Below are 20,976 nucleotides of genomic sequence, written 5' to 3' on the forward strand. Positions count from 1 at the left end.
TATTGGACGTACATCAAGATCAATGAAGATTTGTTTAAATGAACATGTCCCATATTACTACCAGGAATATACCAGCTCCAATAGTACAACATTAGCTACAGTTTCATCACTCAATTTCTGATATTCGCTGGTATATCATTGGTGTTGTAATCAGTGGGTGGGAGGGTGGGAGATTAAATTACAAAGAACAACAATGGATTTATTCTTTGCAATTGGTATATCCTGGAGGCTTGAATGAACAATTGGATTGGATGATTTTGCTGCAAGTTTATTGGTGGACTTGAGATCAGCTGTTCAACATGGGCTCTTTAAATTATTAGCGCCATCTTTGAAAGCAGCCGCATGATAGGCTTGTATTGCGCATTGAGTAAGAACTGTGGTTTGATGTTTTAAATACTTTTGGACCAAAAGATGGATATGAATATTGAAAGTAATACAGTTCTAGGGAGAAATTCTGTATAAGATGCTGGTCTCAGCAGCCACCTAAGTGGCTGCTGAGAATCACACACTGGCATCCTAAACAGAAAGATATCTGTTCTAATGGACAAATGCCTAACTCCGCCTAACCACCCCGATTCTCTAACCGGCGCCCATGTTACAGTTCATCCTGGAATGCAGTAGGAGTGACCAAAGACTCTGATTGGTTAGATACTTAAGGCCCCAGTCAGAGCTTTAGACCCCTACCTGGTGCATCCCAGAATGGAAGAGGCGGACCTGCCGCCAGGAGGGAGTGGGAATCCCTCTTGATGACAATCTCCTAAAGGTATGGAGGGGTTCAGGAGGTGTCAGGGCAACATCTGGGTGAAACAACGCCCATGCCCAGCCTTGGGCGAGCTTAAGCTTCCCTAGGCATCTCCCTGCACCTGCAACAGGTTCCTGCAGTCTAGGCGGCCTGTCTCTGTTTTATTTTATTTTTGTAGAAAACATGCATCCCAATTGGCTGGTTAGACAGCAGTAGGACACCTACTGCTGCCTACAGTTGGGATGCCATTTATTGAATTTGTTCCCTCATGTTTATCTTGTTGCAGAATATGCTTCCCTGATACAGCCAATGTGAGCGAAACATGACATTATGTCGGAAGCTGTTCTGAAATATCTGCTTTCTTTGAGAAGAAGATAAGTGTGGCTTAAGTTATAAATGCTGGAATTTAAATAGCATTTTGAAGGTTTCTGAGTACTATATTATATTTAAGTTAAAGAAAGAAACAAAAACAAAAAAAGGATAAAAAAGTTTTTTGCAAAGTTTCTGTATGGTGTAATTATAAGGACTGATGAAGATTTGTGAGATGATCTGAAGAAAATATGAATGGATCTCTTTTGAATGATTTTCTGTCTGAAGGTCTTTTTAAAAAATATATGAAAAATATATGGGGAATTATTAGTGTTTAAGAACATAAGCAATGCCTCCTCTGGGTCAGACCCGAGGTCCATTGTGCCCAGCAGTCCGCTCACGCGGCGGCCCAACAGGTCCAGGACCTGTGCAGTAATCCTCTATCTATACCCTTCTATCCCCTTTTCCATCAGGAAATTGTCCAATCCTTTCTTGAACCCCAGTACTGTACTCTGTCCTATTACGCCCTCTGGAAGCGCATTTCAGGTGTCCACCACACATTGGGTAAAGAAGAACTTCCTAGCATTCGTTTTGAATCTGTCCCCTTTCAACTTTTCTGAATGCCCTCTTGTTCTTTTATTCTTTGAAGTTTGAAGAATCTGTCCCTCTCTACTCTCTCTGTGCCCTTCATGATCTTATAAGTCTCTATAATATCCCCTCTAAGTCTCCTCTTCTCCAGGGAAAAGAGACCCAGTTTCTCCAATCTCTAGGCTAGTATTTTTGATTGAACTATCGGTGGGTCTACACTCAAATAACCTTGTGACCACTTTTGATTACATGCGTTCCAGCTCTATGGCTGGTGTAAGGGGTCAAACCTAAATTATACATGTATATTTGTGCCACTACATGTATTTTATAAAGGAAATTAAGTGCCTACTTTTCTTCTAAGAATAGGTTCCAGATAAGTATCTAAAATAAAAAAAATGCCCCTTCATAGAATGGCCCTCTACATTGCAGTACTAGAGAATTTGCATAATATATTGTATAGATATTGCATTATAAATGTGCAGATATTGTCCCAAGTAAATGGCTCAGGACGAGACAACATTGCATTACATCACTGACCAAGCTAAAATACAGAGTGGCACTTTTATGTGCTGATGTATTTTGTGGATCTGAGCTGTAACTGGAATCAATCAATGACTTCCTTGCCCTGGTGCCTTTTAAAATAATCTGTTCAGAATCTGTACAAACATTCAGCACATATTAAGAGGCCCAGCAATACATCATTTCCTGTGAGAAAGTTAAAACGATGATTCTGGCTCCAAGATGTAGTCTGATAGAAACCCTGAAACACACAGACACACATACAAATACGGAACAGTAAATACGCATGGATCTGTGTAAAGCATTTCACCTTTTAGGAAATGACAGAGTAATTAGAGGACAGCATGTCCTTCATGAGTAGAAACAGCAGAGCTATTCAAGGCTGACATGGCCTACTTCTCCTCTGGCAAGCTGCATAAATCATAAACTGTTAAGGGACTGATTCCTACAGTGTACACTGCTATTGTGCTCATACAATATTGCCCTGATTTGCAAAAAAGCTGATAATTTAACTATATATCTGATGTAGGACACACAAAATTTAGAAGGAATGGAGTTGCCTTCATAATTACAAATGACCTTGCATAGGCAGTAATGGGATATAATGCTGTTAATGATCAACCTATGTCAATCAGAATGAATGGACAGCTCTTTAACACGACAGTAATTCAAGTTTATGCTCTAACAATTGATGTAAAAATGAAAAAGTCCAGTTTTATGAGCAAGTTCAAGATGAAATTGATAGAACATGTAAACAAGATGAACAATTACTGGAATACCAAGGTTAGTAATGGAAAGGTAGATAATTCACTAGGATGTTATGGTCTAAGGACAAGAAATGAAGCAGGAGATCGACATCAACTTTTGTGACGCCAATGACCTGTTCATTGCAAATACTTTCTTCACCCAGCTAAAGTGAAGCTTGTATATATGGACCTCACCAGTCAGAGAACATCAAAGCTAGACAGACTGTGTGCAAAATACACGTTAAGTTGAAGAAAAACAGACTCAATCTTCTAGCAAAATGCGATCTGAAAAACATACCAAGGAACTTATGTTTCCTTCAAGGAAAATTGATTTACAGTGTTAAATTTATTCAGTGGAAATCATCACAGATGAATCGCAAAAGAATTTAGTCAAGATCACGAAGTACAAATGGTTATCTGAGAAAATGGTGGGAATAATACAAGAGAAAAGAAGTAAAAAAAAAAAAAAAGAAGAGAGACAAAGATCTTATGAAAGAATTAAATAATAGTTTGCAAGTGTTGACTAGAAGAGGCAAGAACTACTAATGCTAGAACAACCCCTGCAAAGGAATTGAAGATGGAAACAAATTTGGAAGTACAAGGACTTTTTTTTTTTTTTCCAACAAATCCATGAAATCAGAAAGAAGTTCAAACCACAAATTGATATGTTGAAAGATGAAAATAGGCAACGGCTGAGTGATGCATTGCAGATCAAACAAAGGTGGAAGGACCATAATGGAAATATGTACAGAAAAGATATTGCCATTTTATTTATTTATTTTATTTATATCAGCACTTATGAACTACAAATCAAAAAAATTCTAAGCAGTTTACAATAAAACATTTACGATATACATTCGAATACAATAACACAAAAACTTTTACTGATGAAACATTAAACTACCTCAGGACATAATCAATTCAGTCAACGTGTTATCCTGCACAATTCAGGTGTTAGAGCATTCTACAGTGTTGGACCCGCTATTTTAAAAATTGAACCTCTATAAATCTCCAATCTGATCATTCTATAGGAAGTGGCCTCTAATAAAATATTATTGGCAGAGCGCAGAATTCGAACAGGCTGATAGATCTTCAAGTTAGTGGCAGTGATAGGAGGAATCATGCAATTCAGTGCTTTAAAAACTAAACAAAGTTGTTTAAATTTAATTTGTTATTCTACTGGTAACCAGTGTAGTGTTATCAGGACCGGTGTATCATGAAGACCTTAGCTGTGGCCTTTTGAGTCACCTGTAACACTCTATAATTCTTACTGACAATGACAGGCTGCCAATCGTGTCACAGAAACAGACCTCGCTACTACTCCGCCATTGTTATGAAATATATTTATTAGCAATAAATGAAAGACAGCTCATTACAATAAAATACAGCACTCAGGGCAAATAAGGATAACATACATACAAAGTAGCAAGCTCCTGGTCTAGGATCCATCTCTTTTTCTCCTCCCCTCCTCTCCCTGTTATACCTATCGGCATAATATTTATAGTAGCCTAAGGTACCACCTAGTTACAGATAACATCACAGTCATCATTTTTATTGGCTATATGGTGCATAGACTTATCATGGAACCATACTGAAGCGTGACATCACCTGGTACCAAAACTGACCTTTCTTTTTTTTTTCCCCCATTTTCTACCTCTTTTAATAGAGTCATATCACAGTAAACAGAGATCCTCAGATTCATGCATATAGACGTGTCCTTATGTGAGACTGAGAGTAGAATCCTCACTGTTCCTTCCTCTGCTTACTCTTTGGGTGAAATTCCAAAATACAGTAGCCGGAATCAATGGAAGAGGAAGAGCAGTGCTCCAGGGTGGGCTCCAGGGCTTGGTACTGATGGTACCTTTCTATATTTCCCTGACAAATGCATTCCCAATACTAAGGCTAATAACTTCAGAGGACAAGCCCCCACCTTCCTAAGTTACACTGTCCTTCATTAGTACTTCTTAGGAGAATGTCTAATCATGTATTGTACTGTTCTGAAAAGTCCCAAAACAGTGATGTCACAGTCAAGAGATCTGACTGCTAGTTTCTGGCGCAAAGGTGAATCTCTCTCTTGCTAGCAGAGAAGAAAATGACTGCTTAGAAGTTTGAATTCATATGCACAATGTCTCTCTTAGAAATAGAACGATTTGGGGTTCTCAGGGGTCTTCACCTACAATATCTGCAGGTCTTATGCTTGCGTCTTCTTCCGCCTACATTTTCATGCAGGTCTTATTCCTGATTTTCCCATGAATCATCCTCATTACGCAGTCCAATTAAAAAGCTGTTATAGTAAACAAATATAGGAAAGATAATGCTTTGGACAATCAAACAGAAATTGGAAAAGATCAACAGGTTTCAGCCTTCTCACCAATTTCAGCTTTGAAAATGATGGACAAATGATTTTAGAAACTTGAACTTCCTTAGACAAGTGAGAGTCAAGCATTACTCTTAGACAACACCATAAAGGTCATTGATTTTCCACAAGAATGCACAGTTTTAGAAGAAGATGTTAGAGCATGAGACCAAGATAGCTGCCAGTGAGGAAGGATGCGTTTGATTCTTTCTCCTACAATATCAGGGTACAGTGTTTGATTCTTTCTCCTGTCATGAATCATTTCCTCATACCTTAATGGCTAAATGATGAGGGAGGGCCATCTCGCAGCCCACACGGTGAGCCCCAATGAGACGGAAATCACACTGTTCGTGCAAGCTTTTTGGGGTGAATCTGCATGCGGTATGGAAAAGAACCCAAGCTTTGGGAGCAATGTAAGCTTAACCTGGCAGGACCTATTCCTCCCCCACATCCATTAGAAGCCCATGGGGTAGGGCCATGGGAGCCGCCACTGTGAGCTCGAGTGGGACTAATTTGGAGGCTAATTTGGGCCAAGACCTAGCCCAGTTTTACCTTTGGCTCAGTTTTGAAGGGAGAGACTTTGGGAACATCAGTGGTGGCAGTTTCTATTACTTTACTATCATGACCATCTGACATTTCACTCAATGCGATCTGGCAAGCCTGGGAAGCCATTTACAATGTCTCTTCTAAGATACTACTTACAGTTGAGCAGGGCATGGGCCAAATTCAAAAACTTGAGAGCATATTGCAGTGTTAAAGGTGAAGGTGATGGATTTACAGTTACAATAGGTGAAAACTAATCAGTCTACTCTTATGTGGGATAAGTTGGTGCTATATTGGAGAATTGAAAGTTTGGAGAACTCTACTAAGGCATTGAACTTAAGATTGTTAAATTTTTGTTGTGTGAGAACAAATACCTAAATATTTGTTTTATAGATTTTTATGGGAGGTTTTTAAATATGAAGAAAAAGTCTTATTATTTTTTAATAAAGTTGACTTTATTCCTTTATTGTCCTGACAATTAGGACATCCAAGTGCAGATTTAGGATGCTTTTTGAGCATTTATGTTTTTTGATTATGGGCGCCCAAGTGTGCAGATCGATTAAATGTGCATGTTAAATAGATTTTGGGCAGATTAGAAATTTTAAGGTGTACCAATGAACTAAATAATTGCTAAGAATTGCATATTCATAATGTTTCCATTTTGAAAATTACTTAAAGGAATCTATGCACTTACATTTATACCTGTGTTTTCTGGGAGTTACCACCCAGGAAAAGAACTCAGGATTCATGTTGTATCTATTGATTTAGCTGTCTACATTCCCTAGTAGGAATGTGCATTGATTTGAAAAACAAAATAAAACAAGGAATGAATGAGGCCATAAGTGTAATTTGCATGTTTATTTTAGAGGAAGGAAGGGTAAGGAAGCCATATTTGCATTGGGGACAGAAGGATCAATTTAACTTTAGCCCCTAAAATATTTTGGGTGGGGCAACACCATTCATACTCACCCCAAAATATACCTATGAATGAAACTATTAAATAAATAAAATAAACAGGAAGGTGATTTTTGATAGGATGTCTAAGGGCTCCTTTTACTAAGGTGCGTTAGCATTTTTAGCGTGATAACCCCCGCGCTACACAAAAAATACTAATGCCAGCTCTATAGAGGCATTAGTGTATAGTGCGCATGGCAATGTAGCGCACGCTAAAACCGCTAGCGCAGCTTAGTAAAAGAAGCCCTAAGTCTGACTTTGGATGTTTTTGTAAGGATAACCAAAATTTGGGTTGGGAAAATAATCATTTTTGAAACCGCAAAACATCTATCTTTTTTTGTTTTTCCAAAAATGAGTCATCTAGATGTTTGGGACTTAGGACATCTTATCTTTTTTGGCCATTTTCAAAAATCAAAATGTCCAAATGTAAAACATCCAAAACAAGCCCATTTGGATGTGGGAAGGGCCTGCATTTTAATGGACTTGCCAGATAGATATACCAACAGAACAGTGGCATGTATACAGTACAGCTTTAGCGTACAGACTTATATCACCATTATCGTCATTGGTCAAAACTCTCAAAATTATTCTAAAGCAATTCTCTCTAGTTATTTTATTTCAAATAACTTAATTGTTTAGTACTCATCTTTTAAAAAAAGCAACAAGGGGAGTCTCATTCCGACATAGAACTATGTCGTAGCTTTCTCAAGGGTATTCCCCTTAATTTGCCGGTTCCCGCATTAAACTTCTTAAATGTAGTTCTGTGTCGGAATGAGACTCGCCTTGCCGCATCTTTTCAAAGATGAGTACTAAACAATTAAGTTATTTGAAGAATTGAAAGTGAAAGAAAATAACTAGAGAGAACTGCTTTAGAATAATTTTGAGGGTTTTGACTGATGACGACAATGGTGATATAAGTCTGTATGCTATAGCTATATACATGCTGCAGCACCGCTGAGGTCTGAAAATATTCTGTTTAGAGTTTTATTTGTGAAAAGGTGGATTATATACTTTGAACAGTAGGTTAGTAGTAAGATTGTTCGGTGGGATTTTGAACAGAACAGTGGGGCACCTTATGGGGCACTGCTGTGAACTTCACATAAAGGGTGCCAAAACACATTTCACCTAAATCCCCTTATAGTGTATGGTGATCCCTCCAAATCTACTATACCCATCTGTCTAGCACCCCAATAGCCCTTATGGCTGCAGATGGCACCATGGCTATAAGGCTAGATATGGCTAAAGGAACCTTATCTGCAAGAAATAAAGACAATTGAGAACTATCAAAGAAAATATATTTCTTAGCCCTATGTACATTTACATGGGATATCTCAGCAAAAACGTAGCCCCAATCCGGAGGACTCTGGAGACAGTACAATAGTTTATGGGTTGGTTTTGATGGGCTCACATTTTCCACCATAAATGTAGTGTGTAGGGCGGGATATGGGCCTGGCTCCGCCTCTCTATGGTTCACTACACCACCCACCAGGCTATTCCAGACACCTGCTGGCTGCTGTACTAGGATTTCTCATAATATCTGCAGCTGGCATGGAGGCTGGTATGTACTGTTTCTTTCACATCTTTGGGGGGTGGGAGGTGGGAAGTAGGGGGGGTCAGTGACCACTGGGGGAGTGTGGGGGTTCATGCCTCCAAGCATCCAGTGGTTATCTGGTCAGTTTGGGTACCTTTTCGGTACCCAAACCACACTTTTAAAACAGGTCCAACTCTGGATATCTTCAAAAAGGTTTGATTATCCCTGCAGGATGGCCAAGTCCTAAGGCCACTCTACTTATACCCAAAACACCCCCCGTTATGATTTAGACATACTGGAGGGAAAATGACTCTATGGGCTCCTTTTACAAAGGTGCGCTAGCGTTTTTAGCGCACACACCGGATTAGCGTGTGCTATAGCACGCACTACCCAAAAAACTACTGCCTGCTCAAGAGGAGGCAGTAGCGGCTAGCACACGTAGGATTTTAGTGTGTGCTATTTCATGCATTAAGGCCCTAACGCACCGTTGTAAAAGGAGCCCTATAAGTTATATGCATGTTTTGCGGTTTGCTGAATGCTCTGTACTGCTCCAATGCTTATAGGAAATTTATAACTATTTGAGCAGTGCAGAGCATTCCACGCTAAAAACCTTTTTTTCACAGTTTTGCAAAAAGGGGGAGGGGTAAATAACGGGAAGTTGGCACCTACATTCCTTTATTCCAGGAAGGGCCCAGTTATAGAATTGCCTGATTTCTGTACACCAACATTTTACAAGGCCCAACTGTATAAGAGCCTTTCCTGTAGGTAAAACAGGATTTGTGTGTGAAGAAAACGTAATAAAATTGCCCCCATTAAAATATTTTTGTAAACAATTATTTCAGCAGCCACACATCTATTTCACAGTGCATACACTTTTCTTTCAATACTGTTTATCTTAATATTTACATCCAAAGGCAAGAATACATGTGATTGTGGATAAATTAGGGTTACCATATTTAAAAAAAACACCGGACACATAACCCCGCCCCATTCTGCCTTCAGCTCCACCCTGTTCTTCCCTATCCACGCTCGGTTCTTCCTCCAGCCCCACCCAGTTCCACCTCTAGCTCCGCCCCATTATGCCCTCTAGCCCCACCCCAAGAAAGCTTCCTCTCTTAGCAAGGAGCTCCATCTGGAGGACCTGAAGTATGCGCGGATGCGTGTGACATCATCCACGCATGCTCAGAGGCTCTCCAGAGGCGGCAGGATCTTGTAGGGGCTTTCCAAAACTTGGACAAATGCTGGGTTTTGGAAAGTCCATCTGAGAGCCCGGACATGTCTGGGTTTTCCAAGATGTCTGGTAACCTTAGGACAGAGGTAGGCAATTCCGGTCCTTGAGAGCCGGAGTCAGGTCAGGTTTTCAGGATATCCACAATGAATATGTATGAGATGGCTTTGCATGCACTGCCTCCTTGAGATTCAAATCTATCTCATGCATATTTATTGTGGATATCCTGAAAACCTGACCTGACTCCAGCTCTCAAGGACTGGAATTGCCTACCCCTGCCCTAGGATAAATAGCACTTTTTATCATTGAAAAGTAAGATTTTGTTCAGCCCCATTTTATATATTTCTACCATTGGGACTTTGTCAAGCTCATCAACACTCCACATCCCTGAAAATTTCAGTGCAAAATATGCATCTATAATATATTGTTCAAATAAAGAAAAGTCAAAGAATTGTATTTTTGTCACTGTGAATATACTTTGTTTTTCTTAAACGGCATTCATCTTTATCCCAGGAGATAACAAGCTAAGAAATTTAATTTTATTATTTAATAAAACATATTAGTTTGCAAAAAAAAAAAAAAAAGGAAGTGTTTCTAGGCTGATTGTCCAAGAAGTTGCCACATATTTACCTCCTGCTTAAACATTTGTTTCTCCTGCTCAAATGAATTTTGCTTCTCATTGCCATCCTGTAATGCTGCATCTGTTCCCCAGTGTGCAAAGTTTTAATGTATAGTTTTAATATTTTTTCTGGAAGTTTCAGTCTATAATGAGAACTATTCTCAAAAAGTGACTTGTAATTTTTGCTTTCCTGCCCTCTGTGATTCCATCTGGTTGCATCTGAAGAAGGCATTTTGGGGCTTTTAAAAGTTCCTGCACTGCGACAATATCACATTTTTTTTTCTTTTTAATTTTATTTAGGCAAAGTGATGCACATTGGGATGAATAATCCAAATCACAGTTACCGGATGCTAGGGTCCACCTTGGGGGCTAGTTGTCATTGTAGACAATACGATAAAACCTTCCTCCTAATGTGTGAAGCAAACAGGATGCTGGGAATTATTAAAAAGGGGATGGTTAACAAGACTAAGAATGTTATAATGCCCCTATATCGCTCCATGGTACAACCTCATCTGGAGTATTGCATTCAGTTCTGGTCTCCTTATCTCAACGAAGATATAGCGGCACTAGAAAAAGTTCAAAGAAGAGCAACCAAGATGATAAAGGGGATGAGGAAAGACTCTTGTATGAGGAAAGACTAAAAAGGTTAGGACTCTTCAGCTTGGAAAAGAGATGGCTGAGGGGAGATATGACTGAAGTCTACAAAATCCTGAGTGGAGTAGAATGGGCACAAGTGGATCGATTTTTCACTCCGTCAAAAATTACAAAGACTAGGGGACACTCGATGAAGTTACAGGGATATACTTTTAAAATCAATAGGAGGAAATATTTTTTTTCACTCAGAAAATAGTTAAGCTCTGGAATGCATTGCCAGATGATGTGATGTAAGAAAGGTTTGGACAATTTTGTTGAGGAAAAGTCCATAGTGTGTTATTGAGAAAGACATGGGGGAAGCTACTGCTTGCCCTGAATTGGTAGCATGGAATGTTTTTGCCAGGTACTAGGGACCTGGATTGGCCACTGTAAAAATGGGCCTCTGGGCTTGATGGCCCATTGGCCTGACCCAGTAAGGCTATTCTTATATAGGGATTTGGGCAACTTGTTGCAAGCATAAGGCACAGAAAGGTAGAAGGGACAGAGTCTGGAATTGGCAGTTGAAGTGAAGGGCACAGATAGGAGGGACTTACCAACTGAGTGGAGCTCACGGGGCGGAACATAGGGGGAGATAAGTGAAGAGAGATAGTGAGGGGCAGCCAAGTGAATGCATTTATAGGTCAGTAAGAGAAATTTGAATTGTATTCTGAAACGGATGGGAAGCCAATGAAGTGACTTTAGGAGAGGGGTAACGTGACTATAGCACAATTTCACAAATTCACAATTTCAGCTCTAATCCTAAGTATCCTAGACTATTGCAACATCCTCTACCTCCCCTGCAATAATGATTAAACAACTACAGACAATTCAGAATACAGCTCTGAGACTCGTCTATTCATTGAAAAAACATGATCACATTACTGAGGCATTCATCAATTCTCATTGGCTTCCAATCCAGGAAAGAATACAATTTAAATTCTACTGTATACTATTTAAAACTATAAATGGAGACAGCCCAACCTACCTAAACGACCGCCTCATCCAAACCACCTCTACCAGGCATAGAAAAACACACACCCCATTCACTTGCCCCCCAATCAAAGAAGTAAAACGGAAAAAACTATACAACGGACTACTGGCCACTCAGGCAGCGAAGATAGACAACCAAGTCTCCAACCTGTTGACAACAACCCCAGACTACAAGATGTTCAGAAAGGAAATAAAAACTATACTCTTCAAGAAATCCCTTAATAAAGCTTAATACCATGATAAAGCTTAACCCCCCTCTTACCATCCCCTCCCTAACCCCAGATCCTACTTTTCCCTCTCTTGGAAACCTTCTCTGATCTAACATTGTAACCCTTCTTCCATAACTCTTTTTGTAATCCGCTTTGAACCGAAAGGTAATGGCGGAATAGAAATCTGTAATGTAATGTAATAGCAGCTCTCATGGAATATGAGTCGTATAGCTAAATTCTGGATGGATTGAAGGGAAAAAAGATGGCTGAGCAGAAGACCTAAGAGTAGCGAATTGCAGTAATCTAAGCATGAGGTGATGATGTGTGCTCAGAGAGGAAGGGTCAGATTTTGGTAATATTATAGAGGAAGAAGAGGCATGTTTTAGTGCTATATTGTATCTGGGTGGAGAAGGAGAGAGAGGAGTCAAAGAAGACCTAGGATTGTGAGCAGGGAGGAAAAGAGTATTGTCCATAGAGATAGAGAATGGGGGAAATGGAGAGGTTGGTTTAGGCAGGAAGATGAGCTGCTCTGTTTTAGCCATATTCAATTTTAGATGGTGGTGGGACACCCAGGAGGCAATGTAGGATAGGCAGACTAAGACTCGGGTCTGGGTTTCAGTAGAGATATCTGGTGCAGAGAAGTAGATCTGGGAGCATAGAGGTGATATTGGAAACCATGGGATGAAATCAGCATTCCAAGTGAGCAGGTGTAAATAGAGCAAAGGAGTGGTTCCAGGACAGAGCCTTGAAGTACACCAATTGATAATGGGATGGCTGTGGAGGAGGAACCACCATTACATACACTGAACCTACAAAGACTCTTCCAGAATCAGTGGATATTTTTGCAGATGGGGTTGGCAGAGTACACGATGTAAGTACATTGAAATATTCAACATACAGTACATGCCGCATTTCTCTCCAGATCCTAGAAATACTTACTGAATCTAGGCAGCTAAGTTTAGCCATTTTGCACAGAATAGTTTTCAAACAAGAGATCCTGCCACTTTACTCCATGATTAGGTGACTAGGAGGCTCATTTACAAAAAGAAAAACATCCAAAAAGTGGCCTAAATGGGCAGATGGACTTGTTTTTGCCAATCCCTTCCAGTTCGCTATTTTTGAAACCTCTTTTAAGAAAGATCTTGGCAGGATTTGATGGTTTGGTTATATATATTGTGAAATTTTCTATATATATTTTTTAGATGTTTGTATGTAATTTTATTGTGTACTAGTCTTATAGCCCATTACATGAACGGGTGCTAGAATATATGTGTGTGTGTGTCTGTCTTTATTTCTTTCTCTCTCTCTCTGTCCTTAGCCGCTTTCTGTATTTTTGTCTTTCTTTCTGTCTTTCTTTTTCCTTGGCTATCCACCATCACCCCTTGCCTGCTCCCCCTGTCCATTCTCCCTTCCTTTTACCTCCCCTGTGTCCACCACCACCCCTTTTCCGGCAGCAGCCCTTCTCCCTTTGTTTTACCTCCCCCCTGTCCATAATCACCTCTTTCCTGCTGCCCCTGTCCAGCAGTAGGCCTCCCTTCCTTTCCCCCCCCACGCCTCCAATCCATCAGCACCTCTTCCCCTGTCCAGCAGCACCTATTTCCTGCTCCCCCTGTCCAGCAATAGGTCTCCCTTCCTTTTTCTTCCATCCCTGTCCATCAGCACCTCTTCCCCTGTCCATCAACACCTCTTTCCTGCTCCCCCTGTCCAGCAGTAGGCCTTTGTTCCTTTTTCTTCCCCCCCTGTCCATCAGCACCTCTTCCCCTGTCCATCAACACCTCTTTCCTGCTCCCCCTGTCCAGCAGTATGCCTCCCTTCCTTTTTCTGCCCCCCTGTCCATCAGCACCTCTTCCCCTGTCCATCCCTGCTCCCCCTGTCCAGCAGTATGCCTCCCTTCCTTTTTCTGCCCATCCCCTGTCGTCAGCACCTCTTCCCCTGTCCAGCAGTACCCCTTACCTCCTCTCGCATCTGCCCTCCACCGACAGCCGCCCGAAGCCGCCGCGGCCTGCAGGCACCGACAGCCGACACGCGCGCCTGAAGCCGACAGCCACCTCGCCTCGAAGCCCTCCTCCCGGCAGCCGCCACCAGAGCCGCCCCATAAAGCCCTCCTCCTGGCAGCCGCCGCTCCGCACTGCCTTTCATGTGCCTTAGCGCGCTTGCGCACTCTGCCGACCACAGCTCGACAGATCAGGGAACACGAGGTAAGAGTGTGCATGCGCGCTTAGCATTTTATTATATAGATGTTGCTTTGTGCTCTGCCTAGATAAAGGTGGAATATAAATAAACAAACAAACAAACACAAAAAGCAGCTGCTCTAGTTTCAGCATATCGCACTTTAGTCGATGTTTCACGTAACATGGCATTTTCTGAACGCAGTGCTCTACCGGGACAGTATAACATCAGCAATTGCTTAAAATATAAAGGTATTGGATGGTAAAGTGTTTGATGAAAAATCAAGATGACTTTATATTGGACTCTCTGTGCTACTGGTAACCAGTTCAACTTCTGAAGGACTGGGGTTATGTGCTCATTTCTGCTGCTGCATTTTGGACCAACTGCAACGCACTGCTCCTTGTCCTTCAATGAAGTAGGCATCTTCTTTACGATGGGACAAAACCAGAAATCTGAGTTGAATTTAAAGAGTTGATCCAAAGCCACATCAGAGCAAAGTCAAATATGGCTCTGATGATCTTAGCGTTCAAACTTTCTTTGCCCTTTTATGAAACTAATTAGTTTCTATTTATCTTGTCTATCCCTAACATACTACTATATTTTGGCAGATAAAGGCCCATCCAGAGAGGCCTGGCCACAAAGATTTGTAGTATAAATTCAGTAAAATATTTAAATGGCAGTTCTATAAACTGGATGTCTCTCTGCATAGGGATACCTCCTGTAGATTGAAAGGCCTGTGGTTTGGCCCGATTTTGGTATTTGTTTAAGCCTGGAAGATTCTTGCAGTTGAACCCATGTGATGTCTGAAATTAGCTTAACAAAGTGCAGTTAGAAAAACCCAGCAGAGCAGTGGTCTCAAACTCAAACCCTTTGCAGGGCCACATTTTGGATTTGTAGGTACTTGGAGGGCATCAGAAAAAATAGTTAATGTCTTATTAAAGAAACTAGTGTTTAAACCCGTTACATTAACGGGTGCTAGAATAGATGTCTGTCTGTCTTTCTCCTGCCCCCCCTGTCTCTTTCTTCCTTTCTTTCTGTCTCTCTCCCTACCCCGTCTATCTTTTTTCTTTCTGTCTCTCTCCCTGCCCTGTCTATCTTTCTTTATTTCTTTCTATCTTTCTTTCTCCCTCCCGCTGTCTATCTTTTTTTCTTTCTTTCTATCTTTTTTTCTTTCTGTCGCTCTCCCTGCCCAGACCCTCACTGAAGCCGCCTTCCAGCAGTGCCAGCTAAGGGATCCCTTACCCTTTCCTCAATCCAGCTGTGGTCAGTTGCCCGCACCCTCCTGGCGGGGGAGGAGAGGGGTTCCTTTAGCTCTCGTTCGCTGAGTTGGTGGTGGCCCACCCCATCCATGCACTCTCTCTCTCTCCTACCTGCACTCCAAATGCTTGCTTCTCTCACCCACCCAAAGCCTCTCTCTCTAGTGGCTATCCCATGTCTCTCTTCTCCTCACCAACCCAGGCCCCAATTTCCAATCAGGCATCTCTTTCCGTTCCCACCTAACTATCATTCTTCTCCTTGTCCTCCACCCTCATCTCATGATTGATTCCCTTGCTCCTGCCCCCAGCTGACCGTCTAACCTGCCAGTTCCTTCTTCGGACAGATGGGAATGATCTCCCTCTTCCCCCTTACTCCAGGGGAGTTTACTTTGGGGGGGGTCACAGTTGCGGGCATCGGGAGTTTTTGTTGTTGCAAGCTCCCCTTTCCCCCTACATGCCAGCAATTGTTGGGGTTTTTTGTTTTTTTTCGGCAGACAGAGAGAGGGCGGGAGTAGGGGAGTGACTGCCATGGTGATCTGGCCGACTCCCTTGCCGGAGTTATTTTTCAGTTTAAAGGTGCCGCCGCGGCTCCTCTAACGATCCCCGCCTGCATTAGAAGTCTTCTCTGAAGCAGGTGCGACTCGTGACAGGAGCCGCCGCGGCACCTTTAAACTGAAAAATAACTCCGGCAAGGGAGCCGGCCAACTGGCAGTTCAAGTCGGAGCTTCGGTCTGGCCTGCTCCTTGCTCGCCTTGCCGTATTGTATTTTTTAGTTGAAAGACGCGGTGGCGGCTCCTCTCATGATCCCCACCTGCGGGGATCGTGAGAGGAGCCACCGCCACATCTTTCAACTAAAAAATACAATACGGCAAGGCGAGCAGGGAGCAGGCCAGACTGAAAAACAGGATGAAAAACAGAACCCTAAGTGCCCATGCGCACTCCTACCTGTGGGTCCCTACAGCTCACGGAAAACCGGCGCACGTAGTGGGAGTGCGCATGCGTGGCTTAGGGTTTTATTATATTAGATGACAATTTTGCATGAGGTAAAACTCTTTATATAGTTTATAAATCTTTCCTTTTGGCTAAGTCTTAATAATAATATTGTCATTTATAGCTAAAGAAACTTATTGATCTAATTCAGACATTGCATAATAAATGCAGTGGCGGGGGGGGGGAGGGAGGTGGTGTGTGAGGAAGGAGGAAGATCATTACCTTACTTGGATATACTCGTAAAACCTCAGTTTATATTTGAATCAACCATTTTCCCCATTTGGGGGGGGGAGGGAGAAGGTTACCTTAGTTTATATTCAGATCGTTTTATGTTAGCGTTATATGGTAAGTGCAAACTTAACTTGCATAAGTGCTAGTATTCCAAACATTTACAGGTGTAAGGGGCATATAAATGTAGGCACCTAGATTGTAAAACTGCTCTTTATATATTTTTGTCATTGTCTCAAACCGGTGATCAGTGTCAAAATGAAAGCAAGTCTTACTTTGCTATATCCAACACTATGGGCTCCTTTTACTAAGGTGCGCTAGCGTTTTTTAGCGCGCGCTTAAGATTCGCACGCGCTAACCACATGCTAAACGAAAAAATACTAACGCAAGCTCTATGGAGGCGTTGGCGTTTAGCGCGTGCGGCTTTGTAGCGCGCACTAAGCGCACGCTAAAACCGCTAGCGCACCTTAGTAAAAGGAGCCCTATGTAAGAGCATTTTTTTTAAGGGAAATTTCAGGCAGTTGAGCTTTATATGATTCAAACTTTTTATGTCCATTACCGCACACACGTTGGTCATAGAACATAATCTAACATCACTCTCGAAACTGTAGCATAGAAAGGCAATCAGTGGAAATCACAGATGCCAGAATATCTGAGCTGTAATGAGTATATGCTCAGGTGAGCGCAATTACACGATTAGGTTTGGGCTGACAGTTTTCCCTGATGATTCTTATTCCAGTGGATCATTGGAATTGTACTGTGATCAGAAATTTAAGCTTCTAGCATGCAAAAAACTTGTACCTTCTGCATGCTTTGAGATTCTTAACTAATGTGCAGTCACAGTGACTGTTTCCCACGGTAACCCATAGGAACGGGGGGGAAAATTGACTGGTCACTGTGGGTACGGGGACAAGGCCATATCCCTGCAGTAAAGGGTCTGCTGCCAGTCACCTCCCTCCCGGCTGGCAGCCCCCCCCCCTTACAATCATTGGTCCAACAGTCTCCCCTCGTGAGTCCAGCAGCCCCCTTCCCTATCGCAGGTCCAACAGCCCCCTCCCCCGCACCCTCGCTCCCAATCACGATTACGGGGAAAAAAAAAAAAAGGAAAACCTGTGACTCCCCTGCGTCAGCCCTTTTATGCCTCCCGGGGCGGGCCTACCAGCCTCTTCAAACCTTCTTGGACGAAGAAGCAACATTGCAAACAGGGCTGCTTCGGAACCTTCTTCCTGCCGAGTCCCTCTTTCCAATGTAACTTCCCATCTCACAGGGATGGGGACAGATTTTTTACCCATGTCATTCTCATTCATATCACTAAGGAATGGCTAGAAAGAGAGACTAGATTGTAGGATGGTTGCTGGATGCCTATTCAACTATAAATAAACAGTATGCGAACCAACTGAACAGCCATTAATGAAAAATTATTGATTCTATTTCTTTTCAAATTTTTGACTAGAGAAAAAAGAATGTTTTATCTGTCGAGAAGAAGATGATAATGAGCGAGATCAAGAGGCACCGCTGAACTTCTGTAGCTGCAAAAATTTGACTGCTCACCAAAAATGCCTGTTAAACTGGATACAGAAGGTAAATAAACGAGTTTTGTTAACTTTATCCCCTGTGGAATTGATATTCAAAATTTCTCCAGGTAATCTTGAAAGGATGTTAAAATTCCCTCTTGTTGATGGGTTATATTTTAATTTGGCAACTGAGCTATACAGAATTTAATCAGATAAGTAGAATTGGATTTGGTTTTGTGAGTATAGTTATAGTTTAGCACTGAATATCTGCCAAAGCTGAGGAGTATCTAAAAGGATTGAGATCACTAAAGATAATGAGGAAGATCCAAAATATCAAACTGAAAAATGTTATATTAGTGGAGGAAGATCCTGAGGGGAGTGTGAGGCACAGTGATTAAAGAAAAACAAAAAAAACCCAACAGAAACGGCAATAAAAAATGCGAAGCAAGAAAACAAAACTGCAGAAAATGGACAAGGTGCCAGCACGCATGACAACAAGAACCATTTTTTGGCTACAATCATTTTATTGATGTTTTTATGACTTTTATTGAATAAATTCCTGCACCTTGTCCATTTTCTACAGTTTTGTTTTGTTTTCTTGATTCGCAGTGGTTAAAGCTACAGCCTCAGCACCCTTGGGTTGTGGGTTCAAACCCACACTGCTCCTTGTGACCCTGGGCAAGTCACTTAATCCCCCCCCCCATTGCCCCAAGTACATTAGATAGATTGTAAGCCCACCGGGACAGACAGTGATAAATGCTTGAGTATCTGCATAAACTCATGTAAACCATTCTGAGCTCTCCTGGGAGAACAGTATAGAAAATTGAATAAAGAAATAGTGTGAAAAGTTTCAGCCTCTGATATAACCAGAGCTGGTATTGTGACGTCACAATACCTCATTCCACCAATGCTTAAGAGCCAACCTCATCAGTGATGTCATAATGGCTTGATTTTTAGAGTTGCACAGTGGTTAAAGCTACAGCCTCAGCACCCTAAGGTTGTGGGTTCAAATCCATGTTGCTCCTTGTGACCCTGGGCTAGTCACTTAATCCCCCCCATTGCCCCAGGTGCATTAGATAGATTGTGAGCCTGCAGGGACAGACTGGGAAAAATGCTTCAGTATCTGAATAAATTCATGTAAACCATTTTGAGCTCCCTTGGGAGAACGGTATAGAAAATTGAATCAATCAATCAATAAATTCATATGCCCCAATAATAAATTGAAGCAACAGTTGAAGCACAGAAATAGTGGCTATGTGAAGGGAACAGAAAGAAGAGATATCAAATTATTTGGAGAAAGCCCTATCCAGTTATACAGAGAACTGGGTAAGGACATCAGCACAGTAGAGCCACCACCAACTAAAGCTTAAGCCAGTGTTTCGCAAACTGTGTACTGCGGCACTATAGTGTGTCTCCTGAGATTTCAGGTGTGCCACGAGACGCTGGGTTGGAGGAGAGGATTCTGCAGCAGACTCTGACCAGAATCTGCAGCAGTGGAAGTCTTCGATGTAGAAACATAGAAACATAGAAAATGATGGCAGAAAAGGGCTATAGCCCACCAAGTCTGCCCATTCCAAATACCCACCCCCCAAATTCACTCCCTTAGGGATCCTACGTGAGTATCCCATTTTCTCTTAAAATCTGACACGCTGCTGGCCTCAATCACCTGCAGTGGGAGTTTGTTCCAATGATCCACCACTCTTTCGGTGAAGAAGTACTTTCTGGAGTCGATATGAAACTTCCCTCCCCTGATTTTCAGCGGATGCCCTCTGGTGGTCGAGGGTCCCATGAGACAGAAGATCTCATCTTCCGACTCGATACGTCCCGTGATGTACTTAAACGTTTCAATCATGTCTCCTCTCTCTCTTCGTTCCTCAAGTGAGTACAGCCGCAGTTTATTCAGTCTTTCTTCATACGTGAGGATTCTCACCGACCTCTGCCTGATCTTGCAGCTCCAACGCAGCTTCCAGGGTCAGAAACACCCCACCCCCACCTGCTGCATTCAGGGAGGAAATGAGATCACTCTCTAGCATCTATTTACTCACAGAAGCAACTTCCCTAGCAATTGCAGAATTCATTGGTAGGACCCGCTCTATGGGGGGGGGGGGGGGTGTCAGTGAAGTGCTGCGTTCAAGAGGGATTGGAGTTAGCTTCTTGCTTTCAATAGCTCCCAGCGAACCATCCCCAGATGCATGTTCATTGTGGATATCCTGAAAATCAGATTATCCACACTCTAGTAACCTCACGCTTAGACTACTGCAATCTAAATCTAACAGATCTCCTGCTGAACCGCCTCTATCCCCCTCCCCCCGCAATCTGTTCAAAACTTTGCTGCACGACTTATCTTCAGCCAACCTCACTACTCTCACTTCACCCCTCTCCTCAAATCAGTTCATAGACAAAACCGCGGAAGACAAAGGCGCGCGCCGACAACTGAGCGCAAGACGGAGGCACGCGCCGAAGAAAATGACAGTTTTTAGGTGCTCCGATGGGGGGGTTTTGTTGGGGAGCCCCCCCCACTTTACTTAATACAGATCGCGGCGGCATTGTGGGTGGTTTGGGGGGTTGTAACCCCCCTCATTATACTGTAAACTTAACTTTTTCCCTGTTTTTAGGGAAAAAGTGAAATTTTCAGTAAAATGTGGGGGGTTACAACCCCCCACAACGCCCCCACAACGCGGCACGATCTGTATAAAGTAAAGTGGGGGGGTTCACCCCCCACACACCCCCGTCGGAGCCCCTAAAAACAGTTATTTTCTTCGGCATGCGCCTCCGCGCTGCGCTCAGTTGTCGGCGCGTGCCTTTGTCTTCCGCGGTTTTGACCTGACACCCCTCAAATCACTTCACTGGCT

General features: G+C 42.3%; 1 protein-coding gene across 8 annotated transcripts in view; it reads left to right on the plus strand.

The window, feature by feature from the left end:
* LOC117346714 overlaps nucleotides 1-20,976 on the plus strand; it is a 574,004-nt gene that overhangs the window by 35,310 nt on the left and 517,718 nt on the right. For 7 of the 8 annotated variants that reach the window (XM_033916744.1, XM_033916749.1, XM_033916751.1 and 4 more), the window contains one exon: nucleotides 18,064-18,191. In XM_033916744.1, the coding sequence (XP_033772635.1) occupies nucleotides 18,064-18,191 (128 nt within the window). The remainder of the gene's footprint in view (nucleotides 1-18,063; nucleotides 18,192-20,976) is intronic. The other variant, XM_033916748.1, reaches the window with a different exon arrangement.

Source organism: Geotrypetes seraphini, chromosome 12 (assembly GCF_902459505.1).
Source record: "Geotrypetes seraphini chromosome 12, aGeoSer1.1, whole genome shotgun sequence".
Taxonomy (NCBI): Eukaryota; Metazoa; Chordata; class Amphibia; order Gymnophiona; family Dermophiidae; genus Geotrypetes; species Geotrypetes seraphini.